Here is a 13,049-nt window from a genome sequence, read left to right as displayed (position 1 = left end):
ACTAACTAATTCTGATCTTTTGTCACAAGTCCTCACAACAGTATTCATTATGTTGCAGAGACAAAACACACAAACAGACTTCAGTGCACCAATTTGCGCCACCTATTGCACGTTGTGGACAAAGCCACTCCATCAGTACAATTAGTTATCTAGTGAAGGACAGACAACAACAAGCACGCATTGCCTTCTGCTTCCATCATAAACCACATCTGGGTTCAGAGCTGGTGAAGGTAAGGGACTACAGAAGATGGTGTGTGTGTGTGTGTGTGTGTGTGTGTGTGTGAGAGAGAGAGAGAGAGAGAGAGAGAGAGAGGAGGGGTGGGGGGTGAGGGGGGTGTAACATTCAAAATTCAATCAAGTGAAGGCCATCTCCAGCAGGGTAACAGGGAGTGGAGGAGGGGGGGTATGAGGGAAAACTCAGCTGAAGTTTCCACTGGGCCTGCTGTGCTCCTAATGCAGCCTTGGATGTAATTGGGTCCCAGAAGGCTGTTCATTATCGGGGGTGAGCGAGGCAACAAAACAGAAAGGGGTGGAAAGAGAAAGAAAATGTCTCAGTCTTTGCTCAGCGCCTCCGTCCCGGCACCATTATGGGACAAGAGTTAATTAAAAGAGCAGTTGATGCCTCTGTTTTTCTCATCAATCTCACTTCTGCTCTTATTAAGTTTGTAATGACAGCAGAGCTTGTCCCTGTCTACCACCAGACACACAACAAGGGGGAAGAATGAGAGGAAGGCAAGGGCGGGGCACTTAATGTGAGGGACGGCTCATCTCAACAAATCTCACAGTGGTCAACAACGAACATTCACCTTAATCCCTCCATCAAATCTCAGGGCGGTGATACGCAGTCGGCAGAGGAGAGCTGTACTTTATTTGGGGTGTGGCAGGAGAGCCCATTTAAGAGGCGTGGCTTTGCACCCTAATCCTGTGGCTCCCATCTCCGGCGCCTTGGAGGCCATTTTAATTCCCTCCATCATTACAGGGACCATCCCTGGAAAGCTTTGGTAAAGGTGACTGCTGACACTGTCATTCACAAGGACTATTTCAAAATGTCAGCCCATAGCTGAGATTTGTCTCATTAAAGTTGGTGGAGTCCATTATATCCATCCCCTCCTCCGCCTGCCACACTCAATCAAGATGACTTGGAGAATTGAGGGGGTCGAGGGAACGCTCATAATCATGCTTATTTGCATGAGGGTTACAGTGAGACACACTATCACTGACCAACAAGAAAGGAGCGCCGCAGAGGGATTCAGCCAAGAGAAAAAACACCACTAGTTGTTGCTCACTACATTTGAAGAAATAACAGGCAGGCCAGCGTCTTTTTTTTTTTTTTGGTCTTTTCCCTCCAAATTGATGCCAGCTAGTAAGAGCGGTCTGAGCTAAGAGACATCAAGAAATGTCAACCTAACCGTGATGAAGACGCTGGAACACCATCCAGGCTTTTGTTCAACAGACTCGTGACCTGAAGATTTACATACAGCTTCAATAAAGCCAAACACAAGATCCACCCACATATAGTCTGGCTCTTCATCTAAAGCATACCAACGTCTTTACAGCTGAGAGGTTTCAAAGCCCAGGGATCACTCATGTAGATGTGTGACATCTGTGGGTTGCGAGAGCCTGAGTGAGGGAGGGACGGACCCGGGCTTTTTGTTTCTCTCTGATCAGTTTCACTCGCCTCAGCTTGCAATTGTGAAGCCGGCAGTGAAAACAGCTGGAAATTTCATTAAGACCATTCTACGTTTGTAGCTCACAGGAGTTTTCTGTGTTTGGGTTGCTCCATATTTATATTTACATATTCTGCTGTGAAGGCAAATGACCTCTCTGACCTCAAGTTAGTTGTAAGAAAAAGTTCAGCAAATGCACGACTGTTAGGCAGTGTTGGAAAATGAACCAGTTACATGTAACAATGCTACGTATTAAAATTACAAAGTCAATATAACTGTAGTCAGTTACTGAGAAAAAATATGTAATTTGATTTACAGCTCACAATGTTGGTCATTAGAAAGGGGTTACATCCAAAATGTAAAAGCTTTTGGTTAAAAGTTTATATGTAGACTACAACATTCATTCTGTTGCTCTGCGTCTTTTCATCGTGCAGGAATTTCTTCTTTGTATATTTCAGGACGAGACATTACGACAAATTTGAGTGTAACATTTATACACTCATGTTTTTAGGACTTTTCAGCTCTTTTACCCAGTTTAAAATGTTTCTTAGAAAAGTAATCAGATGTAATAAGTTACATTACTTTGATGAAGTAATTAAAACCGTTACATTGCTTATTAGTTTTAACAGTGTAACTTATAATCTTCAACCTATTATATGTCAAAAGTAACCTTCCCCACACGTCTGTTCGTACAGTTTCAGATCTTGTGAAGTCCAGGGTTCCCACGGCCATGGAAAACCTGGAATAGTCATGGAATTTCACAATCCCATTATCCAGGTCTGTAAAAGTCATTGCAATAAAATTAACTGTTAGAGTACTCTTCAACATGTAAGGTAACAAACATAACCACCTATTAGATTGGAAAAGGCTGCTGCTTAGTTTTCATGAAATAATTAACATACCACACAGTTCTGTTCATGTTATACACTGTGAATGTTCATTAAATCGTATTATGGGTCCTTCAAAAGTTTTGGAAAAATTTTGAAATTTTGTCCATGAAAATGTGTGGGATACCTGGAAGTCCTTTCCCAACCAAGTAATGCAGCATCAGCATCATCTGTCCTAACTTGTACGTGCAAGTTTTGTAGCTGATCAACAAAAAAGTAATAAACCGTTACCATTTTTTATGATCAATCAAGAAAAAAGATGCCAAACATTACCTGGTTCCGGCTTGTAAAATGTGAGGATTTGCTGCTTTTCTTTGTCATACATAAGCGACCTTGGCAAAGTATCTTCAGATTTGGGTTGTTGGTCGAACAAAAAATGGAAACAATTTGAAGTAAAGCTGAAATCATTTAATCAACAGAAAATGAACGAGTAACCATTTTGATAATCTATTAATTGTTTGTCACTCTTCAAGGCAAAATGTCAAACATTATATGGCTTTAGCTTCATGTGAGGATTTTCTGCTTTTTTATTGATTGAAGATCAGTCAACAGCAATTAACTGGCAACTATTTTAATAATCCTTTGTCACTATTTGAGCAAAAATATGAAAAGTTTTGTGGTTTCAACTTCTTAATAGTCAGGGTTTGAGTTTGGGGCTGTTGGTCGAACAAAAGAAGATGTTACCTTAGGCTTTTTTTATGAATGACAAACAATTATTCAATACTGAAAATGATCATTAGGTGCAGAGGTTCCCTTGGGCTCTAAGAAATTATAAAAGTTGTTTCTGAAATGTTATGGAAGAAAATATGAATCCAGAAGTCATCAGCAGATTAACTGATAATGAAAATAATCGTTTGTTGCACCCCTGAAGTTCTGTTATCTTTTCCGTATCTGACTGTAGAAATGATTGTAGACATACTGTATCTGCACAGCTGAGAACTTCTAAATTAACCTTTCACCCCTGTTTTGTTTTCACAGAGAGAGAATTTATATAGCCTTAACTAATTTGCATCATTTTCACTTATTGAGCTATCATTCATGTCACTGCAACACTAACTTAAAAATGTGCATCTAAATGACATAATTATGTTAGGCACTTGCAGTGCACAGAACACATTAGTGACTACAATATCAAATGAAATCACCTTGGATTAAAAAAATAGCTAACATTTATTTTTTTCATTTACAAAAAGATGTTGAGAGGAAAAAAAAAAACCCATTAGCAGCCTTTCTGCTGCCTCAGATCCATGTATGAAAAAAAAAAGACAACAGAACCACTGTCACTATCCAAACATGGCCCTCGCTAAACGGTTTTGTGACAGATAGACCAGTCTATCTGAAGCTGCACGGTATTCTGATCAGCTGGGAGGGCAGAGGAGGGCGCACATCAACAAAGAGATTTACCCATTTAAAAGACACATTTGCAAACATTTGTTTAGAGGAAAACCACAAAGGAAACCGTGTGCTATTTTGAACACAAGGACCATGAAAATAAAACAGTTGATATGTTTAATCCAGCGTGATAATGTTTTGTATGAAGCAGAGCTGTGGTACATTACATTGTTGGAACAAGGTTAACAGAAAGTAGAAAAAGGTCAATTGCCTATGCCTGCATGAGTGTGTTGTTCGTGTGTGTGTGTGCGTATTGAGGGGGCATTACAATACAACTCTAGAGTCTGAAGACACTCGTGCCACAAGTACAGTTTGAATAGTGCTTCAGTCTGTAGAGGAGCACTTCATGGTGGCACACATGCTGCTCAAGCCACGACAGCACAAGAACCAGTAAATGCAAGAGCTTAAAGACATTGAAATTAGATCACCATTTATCAGTTTCCCTCTGGTAACACACTCGAAATTTAACAGAAGATAGAAAATTAAATGTTTCTAGCTCAGGTAAAATCATTACAGTATAGACATCTGTAAAAACACATCTGTAATGACAACATAGAAATACTGAATATACAAAAAAACAACAGTCCTTTATTCCTTAAAATGCATCATGGAAATATCGGCTGGTGAAGGTGGAGGGCGGCATTTTTGATGGACCTGGCTCGTCTTTCAGTCTTGTGCCTTATACAAGTTCTCACTCTAGTGGTCTGTACATGAACTGCATTCTGGCCATGCTGTGAGGGACAAATGGCAGCTGCAAATTACACTGCATTTACTTGTGCTGTTGTGGTCCTGGTCTGGATGATAATGAGTCTAGAGGAGCCAACATGATTGGTTGTTGGGCTTTAACCTGCAGGGGGTGTCCTACAGTCCAAACCGAGCAGGGGTGCGTCTGGGCGTCATGGGGGCCTCTTCTTTTCTTCCTGGTGTGCAGATTTTCAAAGACCTGAATCGGAGAAAAAGTCGGTGGGAAGACAAGTTTTATTTGCTGTGACAACACACTATTCACCCTCATTTTATTGCTCCGCTTAGTCCAATAATAAACACATTAGGTAAGCAGCTGTGGTTAAAAGAAGGGCTGAAGGTGAGGGAAGACTGGCCTGTGCAGCTGAATGTGAACATAAAAGCAGCAGGACTGGAGGAGAGTGAAAAGGCGAGCTGGTGTCTCTGTGAGGAGTGTTGGGACGTAGAGCGCCTGACGCCTCTGACAGCACAATCTATCATCTTTAATTACAGCAGCGTGACACCCTGACACGGCCCACACTTCCCTCATCTTTCTCTCCTCCTCACACACACACATGCACACGCACACCTGCTGCAATTACAACCATCAGGCCATAACCCCCTTCTGTCACTAGCCCCTTTAATACAGCCTGTTCAAGGGGTGAATGTTGCAGCGTTATTCCGCCTCGCTGTTCTGTTTAAAACGTTTCAACACGGAATGAGGGGTTGCATTGTTGTTCAGCCTTTAAGCCTGCAGCAAGGGTGGTAACAGATCCAAAACGACGACTACTGTGACTTTGACGAAAATCAAGGAACATTTTGACGCACACTATGATGGATTGCACCACTTAAGCAAGTTCCAGAAGTCTGCCAATTGATTTTCAACCCGCACAGAAATGAACAGAAACCTGTGATTTCCTGGAATTGCACAAAAAAATAGATCCATAAATCTGAACCTGTATCGCCTGCAGTCGAAAATGGTCTGCGACAATGTGAAGTACACATAGGCTTGGGTATTGTTGTTGGTTTTGCTGATGCAATATCCAAGTCTAGACCCAAGATATTTTTATATACTCTATTTTTAAGGAATATAAACTTTTGTTTCTACAAAACATTTTCAAGTCAAACTTCTCAAACACACGCAGGCTGTCTGAACACTGAATAAGTTAAGAATACTACAAATCTAACCAAACGTTCGGTGCCAACTTTCTGTACCTCGATACAAAAAGGCTAACACTAACTAACACTTAATTTCTTTGTCAATTAATCTGCAAATTCTTTTCTCAATTAAACAACCAATTACTTACTATAAAATGTCAGGCAATAGCATATGAAAAAGGCCCATCACACCTTTCAAAACACAAAGTGACATCTTTAAATGCCGTGTTTGATTCCAACCATCTGTCCAAAACACAATTTATTCAATTTACAGTTATGCATCACAAAGAAGAGCAGCAAACCCTCACAACTGAGAAACTGGAACCAAAGAAAGTTTGGCCGTTATCTTCTTCTCTATCTGAAAGCTTTCGACATTATTCGCCCATACACATTGCAGTCATTACCAAAAAAAAAGGAAAGAAAAAGAAGTATTTAAAGGAGGTGGGATTGTCTGCACACGGCTCTCAATATGGAGGTGGCTGAGCAGACAGCTAGCAGCTAACAGTGCTAACAACAACAACGCTGACAGAGCTGATGTCAGGGCACGGTCATGCATGCAAACAAACATTGGCGACTACTTGCCTCCCATTCACTCCCATTCAGTGCGAGCGAAGAGATGAATAAAACATTGACTTTGGTGGCAAACAAATTTGCATCTTTCCGTACAACTTTGGTGATCTCTGACCGCCAATGTCGCAGCCTCAACCAATAGCGAAGAAGTATATGTGAAGGAGACATTGACTGTTGCTGTGTCTAACCAGCTGATATTATTTAATATTGACCATGAAAAATACAAACTGCCCCAACATGAGAGATACTGCCTGGCTTGCAGTGAGTCAGGAGACAGGAAGGATATATCATATCTTGCAGTATTTATTCGCAAGCTAGCTAACGTTAGCTAGCAAGCTCGTTTGAGAGGCTCTATGTGTGTAATGTCTAGCACTGCCAACATTCAGTATGAGTATAGCCTCAACAGGGGACAGTCACTAACCTGCATCGTGTGACCGTACCTTAACCTGGGGGAAAACTGGAGGGTGGGCATTATGCTTTCGTGGCGCTGCTGTTCAAAAATCAGCGGTAACCACTGTATGAGTGCAGTGTGGAGCGGTGGCGATAGCTAGTAGTATACACACTCGCAGGGACTCACACATACTAACATGCATGAGCGGCCAGGCCGGCTACCACAACAAATAACAGAGAAGCTCAGATTACAACACATTCTCTGCTCAGGACGTCATTACTCCACTAAATCTTTACATAGCAAATAGTGGTTTGCTGCTATATTAATGCTCTGAATGTCATATACAGCACCTATAAGGTTTGATTCGTAGCACTAAGTGTACATGGTTGTACTTAATAAGCTACAAATTGTGGTATCGCCCTCTCAGTGCTTTATAAGGAACTGAACCAGCCCACACTCCTAGCTCTGACGTGGTTCCAAAAACACTCACTCACACTTCCACTTTTAAACACAAAACAACTGACTGGGCCATTTACTAATTCACACCACTGATCTGTGCCGGTGAGCAGGGAGACAGGTGATAAGCAGCCGGCACATGAAGGCACACCCGCAGAAATGTTTCATCTTGGTCACACTGAACTCATAGAGGAGACGCTTGCGAGGCCTGCCGGAGGACAAAGGCAGCCAAGAGCCCAGGAGAGCCGACGACATTCATTATCACACATCCAGCTTCCTCTGCTTAAATCTAATTCTTAATCCTATACCTCCAGAGTGATTATTTTCAACAGATCTGTTACAGACGTGGTCACGCAAACTCAGACAGATAAACCAACTGATTAATTAACAATAAAAGTTCTTTTTTTAAATCTGTCTTTATAACCTTATTTCTCTCTGTAAAGCTCGCGGATGGGTGTGAAATTAATTTTTTGGTCTAATTTGAAATTGAACGTTCCCCTCCTTTCTCTGCTCTGCTATGGCACAATTTAAATTGCTGCAGTAATGGGGGTCAGCCAGGAGTCAATATTATTTCTTTTTGTCTCGTCTGGAGGGACCAGAGGTGAGAAAAGCTCATCATGAAGAGTGAGGGAGGTGGAGTAGAGAGAGTGGGAGAGGAGGAGAGGGAGGGAGGGGTGAAGATATGGATTGGCAGCGAGGTAGGTAAATTAAATGTTTCTATCTTGACTGTGTATGGAAAATGAGGGCCACGGGGAACTATTGTTAGATGAAGACCCGTGTGTGATGAGGAGGCAGGAGGAGGAGAGATGGTCGCCGACTTACTTAACACTACCAGTGCTGTTCTTCTTCTCCTGCTCCTCTCGACGCGCTCGCAGCTGCTCCTCGGCCATGGACATCTCCTCCTCCATGTTGGTGATCTCCTCCTTGGCCCGACGACGGTTCTCCTGAAGAGCAAAACACACAGATGAGGAAGGTATACGGGAAAATATTAAGTGGAACGGGCTACAACAAATGGACATATGCAAGCTGTGACAATCTCTTCTTCATTCAACAGATTACATGCCAAAATGTCTGGGAACCACTGGTCTAAGGGCCCTCACACTCCAAGTCAACGACCTGCTGTTGGTCATTGTCAGGCTGTTGGTGAGCATCTGTCACCCTAGTTTTGGCGGTGTGTCCTGCACCACTGGCAGTAGCCGGCCCTTGTGGGGTTTTTTTTGGCTGATCCAACATGTTGAATTGGCTTTGGAGATGGTGGAGCCCATTGGTGAATGAAATTTCTCTGATCGGCAGTCCAACTTAGTGCACGTGAAGATAAATGGAAATACAGAAAGCCAACAAATGGCTAAAGTCAAGAGGGCGTGAGATTGAATCAAACTTGTTATATTAGACATAGAATCATTTTTTGTAGCCACTGAGCTCTTTAGCAGAAACTGTTCGTAACTGTTATTGTTCGCTAGCGCACAGTAAATATGCTTTATTTTTTCAACATCAGTTTGTGTTGTTAATGTGCTAACTAGCTAACTAGCATCCTCAATCCGTCCTGTCGGTCTCCCGGTTTCCCTTTTTTAATGACGAATACAGACTACAGCCGCTAGCTGCCATGAAAGAGTTATTTCCTCATGCAGATGCTGAATGTATGAGCTAGTCTTCGGGGTGTGTTCAAGTGCAACTTTTTGGCCGGGACACAGGCGACATGTGGCAATCCAACTGCCAGCTTTTGCTGCCACTAGTTCTTTGATGTTGGTTCTGTGTGTCTGGGCCTTAAGAAACAAAGCCCAAATTATGAAATCAGACCAAGAAGCACAAATATATGTGGACATTCCCATCTAAATACTTCTGGTTCTGTGGTGAATGAACCAAGTGTGAATTATGTACCAGCCTTCTTTTGCCTTACCTGTCTGCTTCTTCCAGCATGTTTGATGCTATAAAACATGGGCCCAAGTTCTGCCAGCCATTCTCCATCCACTGCGGTCACACACTGCATGTACTCCTACAAAAGAAAGAACAAGTTAAACATTGACAAAACATACTGTCTGTCATTAATTGTTTTCATGAACTCTGCAGCCCACAGACTTTATACCTTGGTGGTCATGACAAGCTCGTGGTAGATGATGTAGTCGGGAGTGTAGCCCATACCAAACAGGGAGCTGGTAGGATGGAGGTGGCATGGCATGCCTGTCCTCACGTTCACATATTCACCAATGCCCTGGGAGCAAACACAGGCATAAATAACAAATTAAAATGTGCAATTCAGAATTTCTGGACAGGAAAATGGGACCCTGTGTGTGTGGTGTGCTGCAGTTAAACTGTATGTGTCGGCCTAAGTGTGTATGTGTGTGTGTGTTTATGCCTGCATCTATGGGAGCACTTTAAGGTCAGAGCAAATCAGGTCATATGGGCTAATTTGCTTCTCCACCTGGCTCAGACAGCAGGAAAAAAAATTTGAAGTATATCCAACACTGCTAGGATTGCTTGGGTTAGCCTGCGACTCATAAGTCAAACGCAGAACCTTGATTATACAGTCATGATTTCAAATTCCCTTTCAGATTTTAGCCCTATATTAATGTGAGGCCAGAAGGGATATTTCACCACTCTGTAATTATGCTGCTATAAATCTGCCACAACCAGTTGCCACTAAGCGTAACATATTAACTGAGCAAAACCTAGAGTGGAAGAAGTACCTTGAGCTTTGCAGCCTGGTGGAAGTATGCGGCACAGATGCACTTTCTGATGATGTCCCAGTCTGAACCGCAGGAAATCAGGTTCATCCTCTGTTGCACCATGATGTCCTTTAATTGGGAGCGCACCTCACGCACCTGCACAAAAACAATATGTATTGGAAGTGGAACCAGATAGAAAACACGTCCAACCTGTCGGCTTGCAATCAAATGTTTTAGGGGAAAATATGTGCTGATGTCAGTTGAAAGTTTGTCAATCTAAAAATTTCTCAGAGTATTAAGTATTAAACTAGCCACTACATTTATAATAACTCAGCAGCAACTGAATCATATATTACACATATTTAAACACCAAATTAAAAGCTAGAAAACAATTTAAACTGAGACTTCCACATGACCATCCTGATGTACTAGAATTCCAGTGAAAACTGGATGACAGGTTTCCATCCAGGGCCAGAGAGTGTTGATAGAGAGAACAGGTGAACCAGTGGGAGACTGACCTTGCGCATGGCCTTGGTGTGGATGAAGTGCTCGTTGCACCAGATGCTGGAGTAATTGTTGTTCTTCCACTGCATGTAGACGTTAAGGTAGGTCAGGTGGTCGCTCTCTGGGACTGAGAACTTCTCCCTGACCTGGTCACTCTCCTCCTCACGACCCTGCAGAGAAACATAGATAAAGTTTTCCATACATCACTGGGAATGTTTCATTGTGTGGTGCCAATTGTTGAAACAAAACTATATTTTAAAATGCATGACTTTTTTTTCTGGGCCATGTAGTTGAAAACAACTATGTTCACCAGCTAGCCTCTAGCTGCCTGCCTGCCTGCCTGTCTGTTTTTAGCTTTTTCACTAAAACAGCTTGCAACCACAAAAAAACAAAATGGTTAGTAAATTAGAACAAGAAATTTGCGTGCTGGAAAATCCCAATAATCATCTGAAAACACTAAAATGGTCCATTGAGCTGAATGGAGCTGCAGATTTAGGGGATAATTGTCTTTGGGTTCATCACTTAAAGCAACCCCGTCCACATACAAGTAGACATGTGACCCACTGTCAATTTAAAAATATGGATTATAGCCACTTTAACACACCAAAAACCTTCATAGTATGTGTAATGTAGCATGAAGGGGCAACAACTTGTAAAATGGTGAATAAATGAACCATGTAATATGAATGAATGGAACTATGACAATCGTCAGCCTTCTGTCTTCACCGAGTATGTTTACATGCACAAAATATTCCAGTTTTTGACCTTTTTTTGAAAAAGACAAAAGTCTTTCTAAGCTGGATAAGATGACTGAAAATGAGTATTTCACTAAATTTCCTGTTTACATGCAGCCGTGCGTACTCTGATATACATGCCCTAACATGTTGTTTATCATGTCAAAATGTGGAAAAGTGGAACTGCTGGAGCTGCTTGTGCCACTTTCCTTTTTTTCATCAAATTAGGATTTTTTAAAACATTTTCCACTTAATTGTGCAAACACAGTTTCCCTCTTTCATTCCTTTTACCATCTTTTTGGAAGGTTGGGTTGCAATATTTTCACATATCCAAAAACCTGTTATTATCCAAGTCCAAGTAGGTGTGTTTTTCTTGGACATGCATCTCTTAGCTTTGCAAACTGTGGGCTTGTTAGTTTGTTTACATCGCAAATCAAGCTGACAGTAAAGAGGCAAAACGCTGTGTGTCGCAAACTGTAAAAACTGTAATTGAGACGCATATTCTGAATGTGCTGTATATGTGTTCAAAGAATGCCCCTAAGACCAAAAAGTACCGGCATATCCCACATGCCTTAATCAGAAAATGTTTCATTCAGAAAAAGGCCTAATTCATATTATCCAAATTGAATATGCTGTATACATGACCCCCATCAAATTCAAAATACTGTCATATTCAGAATAATAGTGGAATATTAGTGTGTATGTAAATGTAGTCACTGTTGCTTAGTAAGTTGAAACCAGCAAGTGTGTCAGTTATACAGTAACTGTATAAAATGTGACGCACCTTAGGTCTGTAGAAGATGGCCGGCACAGACAGCATGGACACGATGATAAGGATGTCAGCACTGCAGCCCATGTCACAGGACACAATGAGCATCTTGGAGAGGGCGGGGTCGAGGGGAAACTCCACCATCAGACGCCCCGTCGGTGTCAAAGCACCTGAAAGGACAAAAGAGAACACAATTACAAGGTCACTGGTGAAGATTATAAAAGTGCATGAGACGTGAAGAATGTAGGAGGAACAAGCACAAGACGAGTGATAAGCTTCTTTTCCATCAACAGCCTGCTGGCGTGAGGGGGAAGCCGACATAATGTGACACTTATTTGTCTATCACCGTGAGAGACGAGGATGAACTGCTGACAGTTGAGAATACTTGTAGAGAAAAAAAAAAGGGAGTGAGATCAAAAACTTTGCCAGTGCTGATTTAAATGATTAGACGACAGAGTCTAAGAAGCTTATGAGGAGGAAAAGCAGAGAAGCAGAGCAGCCAGTTTGGGGCAGGTAAGCCTTAATCAGAGATAATCTGCTGTTAACACACCATACAGGGAATCATCAAAAGTCCCCCCTCATCCCCAAATCCCTAAATCCCCTGGAATCTGGCTAAGGATGAGACAGAAATGAGACCCGACCAGTCAAATCAAACACAGGATCAGTTACTAGGCAATTACTCCACTGGCTAAAACCTCACAACTACCTCCTCGAGGCCTGTTTGCTGTGTCTGCATCATCACTGCAGCATCCTTTAAACAGCGAGTCTCCTGCCTGTGTTTGTGGTGTCAGCTTCACTATGAAGGAGCTCAAAGCGGCGCTGAGGGGGAAATACGACCCTGAAATACCCACAATTCTCTGTCACAGCTTCATCTTCATTTCAAAAGGAGGATGATTTATGTTGTTTGGTCCTTCTATGTATTAGGCTGGTCTAGGCCTTGTAAGGCCTGCGACTAGGGGCAGGGAAAAGAAAACTGATATATCAAACAGTTATGATACTTTGCAATACATTATCAATACTATTATTAATTCTGTTAAGCAGTGGTACCTAACCTGGGGGTCCTGACCCCCACTATGAGTCACCAGGCCTCCTTGATTAAAGAGTGTAAGACCATTAAAAAAAAAAAAAAAAAAAAATA

General features: G+C 41.9%; 1 protein-coding gene across 2 annotated transcripts in view; it reads right to left on the bottom strand.

Moving 5' to 3' along the window:
* Positions 1-4,049: 4,049 nt before the first annotated feature.
* dhx38 (DEAH (Asp-Glu-Ala-His) box polypeptide 38) overlaps positions 4,050-13,049 on the bottom strand; it is a 21,636-nt gene continuing 12,636 nt past the window's right edge. For both annotated transcript variants that reach the window (XM_050045759.1, XM_050045767.1), the window contains exons 21-27: positions 11,927-12,081; positions 10,423-10,578; positions 9,926-10,060; positions 9,325-9,450; positions 9,139-9,234; positions 8,064-8,185; positions 4,050-4,889 (exon numbers count right to left, since the gene is read on the bottom strand). In XM_050045759.1, the coding sequence (XP_049901716.1) occupies positions 4,808-4,889; positions 8,064-8,185; positions 9,139-9,234; positions 9,325-9,450; positions 9,926-10,060; positions 10,423-10,578; positions 11,927-12,081 (872 nt within the window). In that variant the 3' untranslated portion in view covers positions 4,050-4,807. The remainder of the gene's footprint in view (positions 4,890-8,063; positions 8,186-9,138; positions 9,235-9,324; positions 9,451-9,925; positions 10,061-10,422; positions 10,579-11,926; positions 12,082-13,049) is intronic.

Source organism: Epinephelus moara, chromosome 1, assembly GCF_006386435.1.
Source record: "Epinephelus moara isolate mb chromosome 1, YSFRI_EMoa_1.0, whole genome shotgun sequence".
In the NCBI taxonomy this organism is placed as follows: domain Eukaryota; kingdom Metazoa; phylum Chordata; class Actinopteri; order Perciformes; family Serranidae; genus Epinephelus; species Epinephelus moara.
This window is presented reverse-complemented; position numbering and strand designations above follow the sequence as displayed.